This window comes from Ammospiza caudacuta, chromosome 2, assembly GCF_027887145.1.
Source record: "Ammospiza caudacuta isolate bAmmCau1 chromosome 2, bAmmCau1.pri, whole genome shotgun sequence".
In the NCBI taxonomy this organism is placed as follows: domain Eukaryota; kingdom Metazoa; phylum Chordata; class Aves; order Passeriformes; family Passerellidae; genus Ammospiza; species Ammospiza caudacuta.
Genome location: NC_080594.1, coordinates 105,933,587 through 105,948,321, shown reverse-complemented (window position 1 = coordinate 105,948,321; position 14,735 = coordinate 105,933,587). Strand labels below are relative to the sequence as shown.

Genomic DNA, 14,735 nt, shown 5'->3' with positions numbered 1-14,735 from the left:
CTAGCCATTCCTTTGACCAAAAAGAAAATAATTCAAAGACATTTTTCTTCCTTATAAAAGGAGCAGGTCCTGATGGAGTAGAAGAAATTAAGAGGCATGCATTCTTTTCCAAAATAGATTGGAATGTGAGTATTTAATTAAAAATCAATCCAGTAAATTTCTTGGTTAAGTCTTTTATGGTATCATGTAACTTTTCCACTTCAAATTTGTCCCTTCTCTTCAGAAATTGTACCGGAGAGAAATTCATCCTCCTTTTAAACCTGCAACTGGCAGACCTGAAGATACATTTTATTTTGACCCTGAATTTACAGCAAAAACTCCAAAAGGTAAAGAGATAAGAATGAGAGAATTTACATATTCAAAAGATTGAATTTGAATTTCAGATTTTTTCATTCAAAATTTGATAGAAATTATTGTCTTCATAACTTCAAGGTGCTACCAAAATGTCAGTATTTAATCTCATATCTACATGTTAAAGAATCTGCTTGTAAGTAGATGATGTATTTTTCAGATTCACCTGGTATTCCACCCAGTGCTAATGCACATCAGCTTTTTCGGGGATTTAGCTTTGTAGCTATTGCATCAGATGATGAAAGCCAAGCAATGCAGACAGTTGGAGTGCATTCAATTGTCCAGGTGAGTACATCTAATAAAAAAAAAATCAGTGCTGTCTCTTGGTGGATGGATTGTTTCCTTGTCACAGAATGAAGTATCATGACAAAATCATTGTCATCTTTTAGACAAGAAAAGTAAAGATCAGATTGTTTCATCCAAACAAAATCTCTGAAGGTACAGGACCTGTATAATTACTGAGCAGCTACAGCTTCAAACAGGCTTTTAAATGAAAACCTTATACTGTATGTACTGTATTAACTCTTTAATGTCAAGCCATAATTATAAGGTGGAGTAGAATAACAGATATGTTGATGTATTGTTTTTTTCCCCCATACATGAAAATGTCAGTTGACTCCTGCAATGCAGTAGTAGGAGGCACTGGACTATGATTGTGAATTGTATCTGGATGTTCTGAACTGCTGGAATCCTGTCCCAGGACATGTTCTGTCCCTCCTAAGCCACTTGAAGTTAGTTAGCTAATCTCTCTTTTTGTGACTGGTATCAGTGCATGATACAAGTCAGTGTTACAGTGCACACTCAAGCTTTGGCTTCCTTCATGTGTTTGGATGACCCCAGTGGAGTCTCCTGTATTAATAATTGTGAGGTTATCACCTAGAAAAGGAGACCTATGTAAAAATTGTATTTCTCCCTCCTCTCTCTTCTTTTAATAATTACTGACTCATGAAAACCAACTCATGATCCAAATTGTGTTGAAAACTTCTTAATGTAGGTAGGAATAAATGATTGGATTTACTATTAGATTTATTTGTATGATTTGGTTTATTTGTATTTTTCAGTGCACTGGTATACCTGAGAAAATTGCAAAAAACCCAGAATTTATAAAGAATGTGAATGGCCCTTGTGTTTCATTAACACTGTCATGTCTAGAATTGTCACAACATGCTTTTCTACACATTACAGTTTCATGTATAATATTTTTTTAAATATAGCTTTAGATCCTTTTTTATTCTCCAGAAGCTTTCTGATTTGATATATACATCAGAATTATTTCTGATCCTGGCATCTTGCTAGAAGTTTCTGAAAGCTTCTCTGTGCTGCTTTATTTCTATGTAGTTTTGTAGATGGCATTATTGCTCTTTGTATATGGTTTCCTTCTCTTGTAAAGATCTGTTTCTCTGCTGCCTTTCCTCTGTGCTCCTCAACAACTTCCTCACTCCTATTTCCTCTTCTCTGTGCTGCAGGATACCCAGATGGTTTCCTGCAAATGCTTTGCATCCTTTGCACAAACTCCATACACTAGAACACCATTTCCTTCCCTTACAAGAGTGAGCACTTGTCCTCCTTTCAGCTTTTTATTTCTGTGAAAGGATTTTTGACTGCTATTCCATGCAATTCCAACCAATCTGATTCTATTCAGTATGTCTGAATTTTCCAGCTGCCATTCTGTCTATTCAGATAATAAAAGCAGTGATACTTCTTTACCATTGTTGTATCACTATTTTATCTTGAAGTCTTCTGGTTTGGAGTTTCTATCTTTAAATTAGTAAAGCAGCAATCAGAAAAATAATGCCATCAGTTTCTAAAATAGAGTGTGCATCATTTACAGCATGTGTAATATATAATTTATCTTATAGTAAGTTTGAACAGAAGGTAATGGGGATTTTGACCACTTTCACCTAGTAGAGTCATCAGTTAAAATTTTAAGCAAATCAATAGGAATTTTTTAAAAGTTATTTTAATTAAAAAATCAGTTACACATTAAGAATATTCATTAATTGATAATGTTATTTTGGTAGCAGTTGCACAGGAACAGCATTCAGTTTACTGATGGATATGAAGTAAAAGAAGATATTGGAGTTGGCTCTTATTCTGTCTGCAAGAGATGTGTTCATAAAGCTTCAAACATGGAATATGCTGTAAAGGTAATTATTTTGTTACAAATCACACTTTTCAGATTTTAGCATTGGGCATCTTTTATTTGCCATAGAGAAACACAGAGATTAAGATTAATTTTTTTAATGTAAAAATATTTTATGTGCAGCTATAAAAATAAATTCATAAATTCTTAAATGGGTAAGGAGTTCATAACAGTCTTCAGTCTGCTATATCTTCCAGAATAACTTCAGCTGTTTTGGCTTCCTGGTTTTCATTTAAAGGTATTTAATGTTGTTTTTGTTATTCTCTAGGGCTTTCTAGCACTTCTTTGAAGGCATTAAATTCTCACTTGGAATCAGTAGATTTCCCAGAACTGCAATGACAAGGTTTTCTATCTTTCTGTGTAATTACCTAGGACCAAATGGTTGCTGTGAAAGCAAGAGTATGGATTAGCAGACTTTTTAAGTGGAAAAAAAAAAAAGCAATCTTTAAATCCTATTCTGTGGGGCAGTTCTCTTTTTGAATTGTTGAACAGCTTAGTACTTAATTATGTAAAATACAAAGATTAATTAAGTATGTAGATTGCCTCCTCTAAACCTTCCAGTTTTAATCTGGTACTTAAATACTTTATTTTATTCTGGTTCTGGCCAGGAACAGATTTGACTTCTTTCCTTTCAATTTGAAGTAATTTCTTGAAACTGCAAGAAGGTCCTGGCATAGCTGATAATTCCCTCAGCTATAACATTTGTTGTGAAGATTCACTTGCTTTTCTATTGCCTCTGTTAGGGCATTTTTTTCCTCAAGGAATCTTGAAAAAAAGAATTTGGTGCCAGTGTCTGATGTGTTAGCAGGGGATGGGTAGCAGTATGGGCATAAGGGTGAAGGGCTAACATAACAATGGAAGAGACATTATAGAAAATTCTGCAGTTCAGGAGAGGAAAAAAGTGAGAAGAACAAGAGTACATTTAAGTAGGGTTAATGTTATTTTGCTTGTTTGAACAAGGTGAACTTGAGAGCCAGAGATTCAAATGGACTTTTGTAATGAATGTGTTTGAATTAACTCTGAGAGATTTTTATTTTTACTATTTTTTTTTTGTTCTCTTTCTCTCCTGCTTTCTTTTACTGCTCCAAATGTTTGAGATTAGCATTGTGAAAATCTGTTGATTAGCATCATCCAACCAGTATCTCATGTTAAATTATGAACTTCCCATTTTATTAAATAATGGATCACTGAAGTCTTATCTGCTGAACAGCCTTGCATTATTTATCATAGCCAAAGAGGTTAGGTCACTTATCCTCTGAAATCATTTTCAAAAGAAATTTTTTCATTTTTCCCAATATTTTTTGCTTTGCCTTGCTTTTCCAATTTAACAAACTTGGTTTTGGTTATAATCTCTGCCTTTTGCAACAATAAATACTGCTTAACTGTTCATGCTAATAAGCAAACCAAAGCATTACACTAGATTCACAAAAAGAATTATGCCCATTTCTGTATGTGCTCTTAACAGATTATTGACAAGAGCAAAAGAGATCCAACAGAAGAGATTGAAATCCTGCTGCGCTATGGACAGCATCCAAATATTATCACCCTGAAAGATGTAAGTGGTGTTTTAAACACATCCTTTAGTGTATTACAATTCCGAATAACTTCTAATTTGAGAGATGAGAAGCTACATATTTTAGATTTATGTTCATGTTTTTCAGTATTTAAATATAAAACAGTGCAATTTATTCAGTAGTATCTAGGTTTTTACTGGGATGTCTGTGTTTTCTTTTAAAGATGCATATATTGTGGTACAGTGTTATTCTAAGGAGTCAAATAATTCATCCTTCATAAATCCTAGCAAGAATAATTTATTTAATGTTGGCTGTGTTTTTAAAGGCTCAGGGAAGTTTTTTGATTGCTTAGTTAACTTTAAATCTGATTTCCCTTACATAAATCAGAAGCAATTTTATTATATAACAAAGGACTTATTGTTAGCACAGTACCCAAGGTATTTTTCATGGACAGTAGCAAGTATTACTCAAGTAGTATTACTACAAGTAGTAGACAAAATCTTTCCATGTCCATGGTTTTCACTGTTTTTTATCTTTATCTGGCCTCTGTATGAACACTATCTAGGTATTTTTTCCTTCTGTTATTTGCTCTGACCATGGAAACACTTTGTCCATAAAAAGGAAGGAATAATATAAGCTGGGACGAAGAGGTTTTTCATAGTGAACAGTATATTCTGATGACCTAACTGAAAAAGAAAATTGTCTCCTTGGTTATTCATTGAAGAGGATTAAAAATTAAAAAGGCGTATGCGTAATGACTTTCTTAGACTGCAGGGAAATATTCTGGTCCCCCAAACCTCAGGCAAAACAGCAAACCATTTCCAGGAAGCTGAGCTCAACTGAAAGGAGATTGCCAGACATTTTGAAGCCATTAAAACAACAGCTCATAAATGCTGTGGAGATGAGCACTAGAGAACTCTGCATGAAGCTGATCTGCTATAATCTGTCTTCACTTTATTGATATCATACTGTTTGGCCCTTTCTTGGACAGAGAAAATAAGGTAGATATTCAGGGAAGCCCACCAGGGAGCTTATCTTCTTGTAAGCAAGATGCCACAATTACAGTCCCACTTTCTGTTCTGTTTCATGTGGGTGGACAGTAAAGCTACCTGGAAGGAGCTGTGCTGAACAGAACCTGCATCAGCATTCATGGTGCTTTTAGTGCTGCATGCTGGGCTCATGTGTTATTTTAATTCATAACACAGCTTATGCTATTTAAGCAGGAACGCAAACATGAGAATGTGAGCACTTAACCTGAATGTAAGCATGATGAAAATTTTACATTGAGAACAGAAATCCAGGCAGTCTTAAACAGCTGCAATATATGCTGAATTATCTCACTCTGTAATTAATCTTTTATTATCATCAGTCATCTTCCAGCAGGAACCATCTTTCATGCACAGCAACAGCAACACACAAATAGGAGAACTACCAAAAAAAACCTCCTTAAGCCCACAAAGGGAGAAAGGCTGTAATTCTCACTCACTTCTGCTTCAAGATCAGTTCCCCAAGCAAGATTATGGAAGGATGTAAAGAGATGTAGAATTCATATGTAATAGAATCTTGTGTAAATCTGTAAGAATTTGGCATTAAGTTTTTCTTGTCCTAATGCAGACCCATGGGGCAGATTGCTTGCATACCCCACATTATAGTGGTGTGCTATTACAGCTTTCAGAGAAGATAAGGAGCATTTTGCCTTCAGGTCTCAAACTCTAGAGCACCATTGTATACCAAACTCTAGAGTACTATTGTAAAAATAAAACTCACTGTTGATTTCCTCATTTTTTCATTTAGTTCCACATCAAGAATGAAATATTTCTAATCTGAAGTGCCAAAATAAAATATTTCAGTATTTAAGTGCCGGCTTTGGAAATTATTATTCTGCAAGAAACAATTTCTATCTTTTCTTCTATTTCAAGAAGGAATGCAGCAATATTTGAATTTTGCTTAAGATGGAAGTTTTCATTCTTGTTCAGCCTTTTTATGTAATTTAATTCTGAAGGTGTTTGGATTGAAACAATGGATATTCAAGAGACCAAATTCTTTCTGCAGTGCACAGTCCTCTGGTGATTTTCCTTCTGATTGTTATCAGTGGTCTTTTTCAGTTACACAGTGTATAAACAAAAGGAGCTATATTGTGCTAATTCAGATATCCTTCTTATCCAATATCCTGCCTCTGACAGAGGCCCTTGGTGCATGCCTAGGAAACAGTGTAAGAAGGGAGGAAGCACACAGCTTCCAACAAAACATTACCTAGAAACTTCCTGTGGCAGACCTTTATAAGTATTGTACCCTTTTATGTAATAGTTACTGTTCTGTAACAGAACTTTTGTCCTGCTTTGAGTTACTTAAAGCATTGCCTGAAGAATCTTTTCAGAAACATTTTAGAAACCTGAATACAAGATATCCAGTCTCCCTGTCCAGGTGCTTATTTATGATTTCAAAATACCTCATAATATGTCTGTAAAATCTTACTTCCCTTGGCAAAAACCTTGATTTCTTTCTCCCTTGCATTATGTTTTGTTCATACGCCTACATCTGTTTCTCACTATAGTTTCTTCCACTTTACCTTGTAGAGCAAACATAATGACTGACCTTGTGCTCAGAGTTAATTTTAAAAAGTAGTGTCACATTTGTGATCTTAGCCTGATACTGTCCATCTGTGAAGAAAACTTGAGCAGTATTTATTCAAAAACAACTTTAGTTGGTAATACCATTAGAGGATGGTAAAACAACTTAAGTTGGTAATACCATTGGTGCAAGGGGAATAGTTTGTTTGGGGTGAGTTATCTGTAGGGTTTTTTGGCTGGCAGACAGGACCAGCAGATAAAATAGTAATCAAATGCAAATTTTGCTTAAATTCAGCAATACTGAGATGTGTATGCTTTGTCATGTCAAATGAAATAAGCTGATCTCCTCATGTCATACCAGGATTAGAGGAAGCATGCCTATAAAAAAAATCCAGTTTTGTATCTAGAATTAGATAATTCTGCTTTTGAATACTGTGTTATATTTAAAGTCTTAATACAAACACATTCGGGTGCTCAGCTATTTAATGGGAGAAAAATTCCTGTTAAATGTGAGCACAGAAACCCATCATGTCTTCATCTCCTTACAATCGTAAGCTTGTAAGGCCCACAGAATTATTTAGCATTCTTTTTCTTTTAATTTGCTGAGAAAATAAATCCTTTTAGTATTGTTAGGAGAAGAAAATTTTGATGCTTAGAACTTTATTAGCGACTTTTTCCCAGGTAGCTTAAGACCAGGGAATTGGGATAAAAACTTTTTTTTTTTTATTCTTATTTTCTGTTTCTTAGCTGGTATCTATTCCTAACTGCATTTTACTATAATTTTGATAATTGTTTCTACTTAAACACAAGGAGTTTTTTATTTCACACATTTTACTGAAAATAACAATTACGACATCCCCATAAAAGTAGGTTGAAAAAATTAAAGGGAACAGTTTGTAAAAGATTTCACTAAAGCAGGAATGGTTTCTGGATTAAATTGGAACTCCAAACCCAGGCTGGATGGGGCTTTGAGCAACCTGATCTAGTGAAACATGTTCCTATGGCAGAACGTCGGGACTAGATGATCATTAAGGACACTTTTAGCCCAAGTCTGTGATTCTGTGGAAGTGGAACTGAAATGAAATGCTGAAGTGTTAGTACCTTAAATGTGCTTTGGTATCACTCAGTCTATAGTGCCCTCTGGTGAGAATGTAAAGAATTCTCAAATGCTTCCCTGGATGATAAAATCCATGCAAAAATTGAGCCATTTTCCATAGAAGTAAGGGATAAAATATGCTTCTTTTAATGCTTTTAGACTTTGTCATAGTCTTCATATGCAGACTGTTGTATAACTTTTAGGTGTTTTTCACTGTTCACAGTGGCTATTTCAGATAAATTTTGATTATTTTTCCTTTTTTTTTTTGTCTGACTGTTGGCATGATCTCTATTTATATTTTTAATTTAGTGCAATAACCGCTGCTTGAACTAGCTCTTGTTTTGCCTAATTAGACCAGTTTCCATTTTTGCTACTTAATTTCTCATGTCTGGTTTCCTTTGTTGTAGTGAACCTGTGTGGGGGAAACTACCTGTTATTTATCTTTTATCTTTAAGCACTTTCATGCTAGTATTTCTATGTTATTTTGGTACAGTATTGCCTTTTTGTGACTGTTTTGTGTTCAGTTCTGAAGATGCACAACATTTGGACATAACGTGGGTTATGAAATCAGGGGAAAACAATTGAAGAAAACAGCTTGTGGACACACCTGCACTATCTCTATGTGCTTCACAGAAGACAGCAGAGAATAAATGTTTTGAAGTTTAAAATTTTTTGTACTTTTTGCAGGTGTATGATGATGGAAAATATGTATATGTAGTAACAGAACTTATGAAAGGAGGAGAACTGCTGGATAAAATTCTTAGGCAAAAATTTTTCTCAGAACGAGAAGCTAGTGCTGTTCTGTTCACAATAACAAAAACGGTTGAATATCTGCACACACAAGGGGTAAGTTTTCATCTCAGACAAAATGGTTTTTGCCATTGAAAGCTTCTCTTTCAGAAGCATAAACTTGTATCTTGATACATTCTTCTGTGTGGTAATTAAGTAGTTTTTGGTAAACAATTACATTGCAGCCGGAATTTGTGTTGAAATCAAAACTTTCCTTATCAGCTCTGTATGTGTTCAGATAACTGAGATGATGCAACTGTTTCTGTTGTTCTTTATGCAGTCTGTCAGCAGTTCTGTGGAATATGCAGATAATTACTAACAGAGAGGATATGAGGGAAAGAAAGTCCAAGAAGAAGTGCTAGGACCAGTGTTGTTGTATAGCCATGGGACTTAATGCAACTTCAGTCTTGTCCTGTGACATACACTGAAAATTTATTTTCCACCTGTCATACTCCTTTGACTTCTTGGTTTTGAAGAACATGGTTTATGACTTATAACTCTGGTGCCATAGGGTCAAGAACTTGTAGGAGATAGAAAATTAACACTTTGGGAAATTAATTTGGAGACAGAAGAAGTAGTTCAAATATAGAGAAGGACAATGTGATAATTGCATGGCAAGAAAGACAAGTTGCGTTGCATTTTTAAGTAAACAAGAAAAAGGGGATGGAGAAAAAGCAGAAAATAAGGGTGCAAGGAAAAAGTTAAGCTGCTAATACATGATGTTGTTACCCAAGAAAAGATGCTTTTTGGAATATATAGTATTGAAATTATTTTAAATAACAAAGAATTCAGTACATACTGTCATGGCTGGAAGCTATTATTTCAGAAAACTTATGATCAAAGTTATCTGGTATCTCATTCTGAGATTCATCACTCCAGTCACTTTCTCATGTGTGTGGTTTGGTTTTTGAGCCTGTGTGCACAGCTTATAGTCCTTGGCCAGCAGCACCCATGGGAATTATGATCAAACCTTGATACCTCTGTATGGAAATACACATAATAGAATAACAAATCATAGCTTGGTTCACTCTTGTCACATGTGGCTAAAAGATGCCCAGAGTCCTTGCATCAAGTAAGGGATTTTAGGGATTTTAGTTTCTTTACTGTAGATATCCATAAATATTGACATTTTAATTTGTATTACACCACACACACTTTGGAATGTTTGCTTTTGTAAATTTTCAAGTCTTACATTAAGTACACCTCCACAGCAGAGCTGTCCACATATGTAAATAGTGGGCACTTCAGTAGTCTAAATCTTTTTTTGAAGAGTCTCTCATATCTTCAGTGGATTTTCCTGTTGAAACTCCTTTGGACACTGGAGGAGCTTATTTGAATATGGTATTAGGTAATATCTGGTTTGACAGTCTCTGCATCTGTGTGTAGTCTCCACAACCCTTCCAGGAAGAGTTTCCTCATGGAAATTTACCTTTGGGAAAACAGCTTAACATAGGAAGGTGTTTCACTTATTCTTTGACATAAACATTCTGGTTGCTTGGGAAGTAGTGTTTTAATTTGAGCAGCACTGTTACACTTACTTGTCCTCCTACTTGAGCCTTGCTTCCCCTTCTTGCAAAAAAAGCATACAACTCAAGCAGACTGTTCTAGAAACTGCCAAATCCTCAGCTCTGTGCTGCTTCCATTGCTCACTTCTTCCTTTCTACCCCTTTTAGAATCTCTTTCAAAACCCTCCCAGATCATCAATAAGACTAAAACTGGTTGTTTTTTATTTTTATTTGCCTCTTGGAGCAGTAAAGGTTGTTTCACTTATTATTAGGGAAAAAAGGTAAAAACTGAGGGCAATCAGGAACTGATTCTCTCATACACTGACATCTCAGGCCAGGGTGTTCCCCTTAACACCCCTGTTTCCAGTCAAATTCTTTAATATCATTTGTATATTTCAGCTTACAGGGTGCTTATTTCCATACTTTTAGGTACTTGGTTTGTTAAATCTGAGAATTGCATAGGATTTGCATGCTGGAGAAGTCTCTGCTAAATAGACTTAATGTGTTAAATGGCTTTGCAATGTGCATGACCCTCTGCACTCTTACCCCTTGGTCTCATACCGCTTTCCTGAAACCCTGATAGGTTTGGATGAGTGTGTTGAGCTTCTAATTTCTAGATGTCACTTACTTGCAGAAGTCTGGGGGTATCTTTTTGTTCTGATGTGATTATTTCACAATCTCTTCTGTTTCAATTTAACCATGAAAAGCTGTGTTTAACATTAATGAAACACACAGCACAACAAGGAAGATAAAGGCCCTCATGTTATGCTTCAATATTTAAAGGAGGACACTTAGATCCACTCTGCTGCCTTACAGTGGTATATACCCTGTTCTTTACAAAGAGCAAAGTCTCTGGAGGCTTTAGGCTGTCTAATCTTGTGAAGAAAATATAGCAGGTCATCTGATTTCAAAGACTGTCCTTGTGCATTCCAGGTTTTGTTAAGGCTTGTTATCACATAGCTTTAAATTCTGCCAGAACATGGCAGCTTCTCCAGTATTGTCAAGCATTTTACATCTTGAGTCCCTGCAAAAGCGGACCCTTGGGAACCAGTACAGGCTTTTTTGGTACTTGGAGAATACCCTTTGATACTTCATTGGGTTGTTGTTGTTGTTATTATTATTCCTTCTTAATCAGGCTTTAAGTGTTTTTCTGAGATTAATTCAGACTGTCTGAATGAAGAGAATGGAATACAGAGTTACTCCATTAGTAACTAGTCTGTGGTTACATAGCAAGGTGGCACATCAGCAGCTATGGGCATCCCTGACTCCAAAAGATAATAGAAACCAAAGGTTCTGATTTAAAGAGCCTGGTAGTTATGCATGTTAAAAAAGAAATACATTATTCAACCATTAGAAGAGACATCTGGAACTGTCTGCACAAATAAATTAGGGTGGCAGGGATGTCGGGAGGGGGTTTTACAGTTAAGAGTTTCCAAATTAGAATTTCTTTGCTCCAGACATCATGGAGCATCAAAACACTGCAGCTGTTGGTGGAAGCTGGAACTCTGGAAACTGAGCATGCTGATGGGAGACTTAAAATTAAGTATCAAAATTGTCAATTAAAATAAAAAGCTTTTCATGTGTTTAGCTCACTGTATTTAATGGTTTCTTTTTTTTCTTAGGTTGTTCACAGAGACCTGAAGCCTAGCAATATTCTTTATGTTGATGAATCTGGTAATCCAGAATCAATTAGAATTTGTGACTTTGGCTTTGCAAAACAACTGCGAGCAGAAAATGGTCTTCTGATGACTCCATGTTACACAGCAAATTTTGTTGCACCAGAGGTAAAACCCAGGATAGTTTATATGCCTTGATAGATTTTACTGGGATTTTTTTGCTAAATGGATTTTTTGTTGTTGCTCTTATGTAACAAGTAGAATCACTCTGTAAACAGTAAAAATTTGAAATTTTACCATTTTTATAGCATAATCAAAGCATTGCTAAGCATTTTTTTTCCAAAAAAATATTTGTCTCCCTCAGGTTTTAAAGAGGCAAGGTTATGACGCTGCATGTGACATATGGAGCCTTGGTGTTCTGCTTTATACCATGCTCACTGGGTAAGGGTGATTATAATTTGCTTTGCTGTAGAATACCAAACCAATGCAAACAAAACCAGTAATAAATTTAGGCCCATTGTTACAGATGTTTCTATCAAAGCAGTGCTTAATCTCATCTTTGGGGGTTGAGAATATGCTTTGCCTTCAGTAAAATCCAAGTTTTAAGGGACTGATGTGAAAAAATCTTTGCTTCTATTGTCTCCTCTATTTTAGGGTTTTAATTTCTGCTTAAAGGTGATTTTGCAGTAAAAATTTATTGTTTCATGTGAAAATTAAAAGACAGATTAAGCAGCATATATATTGAAGAAAATATAAGTTGCAAATACAATTACAATGCATTAAAGCATGTTTGTGTGCAAAATCCAGCCACTGAATGTTTGAAGTGATGCAGTTAGAATATAATAAATGCAATAGAAAGGCATTTGTATATGCAACAGAAATTAATTGTATAAAAGCTTATAAGGATTTCAACTATGGTACAAGGAGTTCAAAATAATGTCTATTTAGCAGATTCAATAGCAACTATCTTTTTATGCTGTGTTATTCAGATTGCCACTTTGGTTAAGTGTTAACGTCATCAAAGATTTTTGTATTTTAAAATAAATGACAAACATGCTGTGTTTTAAGTGAATCTCTTTTTTGGTTGGGGACATTCTGATAGCAAGAATATGTATAGTCAGGCAAGGAAAACTGGTGCACCTTTCTTCCTGTGGCATTAAACCAGCAGTCATTCTTTCTCAGACATTTAGATTTACAACAGAATGGATTGTTTTAGTACTTCACTAAATTATGAAAGCTTAAGGAATACTTTCTGTAATTCAGGAACCACCAGTATTTGAACTGCTATAGGAAAAATCTGCTTTTCAGACCAGATACAGAGGAAATACATGCAATAAGAACACATCTGTGCCGCACAGATAGTCAGTGCCATGTATTTTCATATGTTAAATAAATTATTTTTACAACTGTTTGACTGTTTGTTGCCTATAATTATGTTGAACTTGCAGTCAGATTTATAATACTGAGACCTAGGTTATGAAAGTTGCTAACATTGAATTTGTTTGGTTAAATAGCTACACTCCTTTTGCAAATGGTCCTGATGACACCCCTGAGGAGATTCTGGCCCGAATAGGAAGTGGAAAGTTCTCCCTCAGTGGTGGTTATTGGAACAGTGTTTCAGACACAGCTAAGGCAAGTATATTTGCTTTTTCTCTTGGGGAATCAGGGATGGATTGCAATGTAACATTGTTGATTATAATGTATATGTTGTATCAGAGATGATTGGCAAAGTTCCTCTCATTGTTATATTAAAATACTGATCTAATCCCTTATGTGCCTAGAATTTTGTTTCCTGTTTTTGAGCTGTTCATGTTTCAGCAGTCACTTGCATGTAGGAGGAAAGAACAGGTGTGACTTACACTGTAGCACTTAAGAGCTGTCCTTAGAAATCGTGTGTTCTATCAGTGTTCACACACACAGTTATCCATGGTGAGGAGTGCTTTGATAAAACTCCATGTGGAAGCATGACTTTCAAAAATGAAAATCAATGAAGTATTACATTTTTGATAATTCTGTTTTTGACAGCAAATAGACTCTGAACCTCAGTGTGCAATATCCTTTATGCCCCTTTTATATGGATGCTTCAAATGCTAACATTTTCCGTGTTTAATTGGACACTTTCCTTTTGTGTTACACTGTTAGCATTGCTGGGTGGTTTTTCACTTGTTTTAAACTGCCATGATGAACATAATTTTTATACCTCTAGAATCTTTTATAGTTTGAACTATTAGTCTGTTTTAAAGTTGAAATTCTGCTGTTATTTCCATTGGCCGTTGTTGACAGGACCTTGTTTCCAAAATGCTTCATGTTGACCCTCATCAAAGATTGACTGCAGCCCAAGTTCTCAGTCACCCCTGGATAGTTCACTGTGACCAGTTGCCTCAATACCAGCTGAACAGGCAGGATGCTCCCCATTTAGTGAAGGTAAGCAGGTATTTTTTCAGCTTGCTGTTTAGCCAAAATCAGTGTAAACAAAAGGGGTTTTGTTTTTAAGACTGGGGGTGGCATGGGTGTCTTCTAAGTACTGTGAAAAAGTTGTTACAAGTGGATGTTGCACTAAGACATAAAATGAACTTGGAATATGTAATAGGATTTAATGTGAAACCACTTACAGGTGATAAATCTAATACATTTGAAAAAAATTTAATTTTCTTGTGTTTGAAATCTATTGGGCTTACTTACACTGGAAGGTTTAAGTGCTTTTAGAAACCAACTTAAATCATTCTTCTCCAAGTGAAAAATATCTGATGACTATAGAGGAGCTGTAAAATCGTTTGCTAACTTTACAGTTTCGGGGGGGTACTTGCCAGTAACTGAAGGAAAACAGAATAATTTTTGATCACAGTAAAAGCTGAAGTCAAAACGGCAGTGTTAATTACTATAGTATCACACTTCTCCACCGTGTCTGAAACAACCTGGAACTTTTTTACTTTGAATAAGCAGAGGAAAATAAAAAATAATTGAATTCTACTTCTTTGTATTCAACCTTGTTTTCAGTCCTACTTTCAAGAATCTCTTGTGCAACATAAAACAGGTCTGAAGAATATAATTAACACTCTGAGTCAGCTATTAAAAAGTTCTAGCATCCAAAACACAAATGGGAAGTGGGGAGTTCTATCCCTCAGCTCACAACTTTCTAAATCTTTTTTAA

At 35.2% G+C, this 14,735-nt stretch overlaps 1 protein-coding gene across 3 annotated transcripts in view; it reads left to right on the top strand.

Moving 5' to 3' along the window:
• RPS6KA3 (ribosomal protein S6 kinase A3) overlaps positions 1–14,735 on the top strand; it is a 73,805-nt gene that overhangs the window by 54,637 nt on the left and 4,433 nt on the right. For 2 of the 3 annotated variants that reach the window (XM_058800561.1, XM_058800563.1), the window contains 10 exons: positions 61–125; positions 224–326; positions 512–636; positions 2,373–2,498; positions 3,960–4,049; positions 8,362–8,520; positions 11,591–11,752; positions 11,949–12,025; positions 13,099–13,216; positions 13,868–14,008. In XM_058800561.1, coding sequence (XP_058656544.1) covers positions 61–125; positions 224–326; positions 512–636; positions 2,373–2,498; positions 3,960–4,049; positions 8,362–8,520; positions 11,591–11,752; positions 11,949–12,025; positions 13,099–13,216; positions 13,868–14,008 — 1,166 coding nt within the window. The remainder of the gene's footprint in view (positions 1–60; positions 126–223; positions 327–511; positions 637–2,372; positions 2,499–3,959; positions 4,050–8,361; positions 8,521–11,590; positions 11,753–11,948; positions 12,026–13,098; positions 13,217–13,867; positions 14,009–14,735) is intronic. The other variant, XM_058800562.1, reaches the window with a different exon arrangement.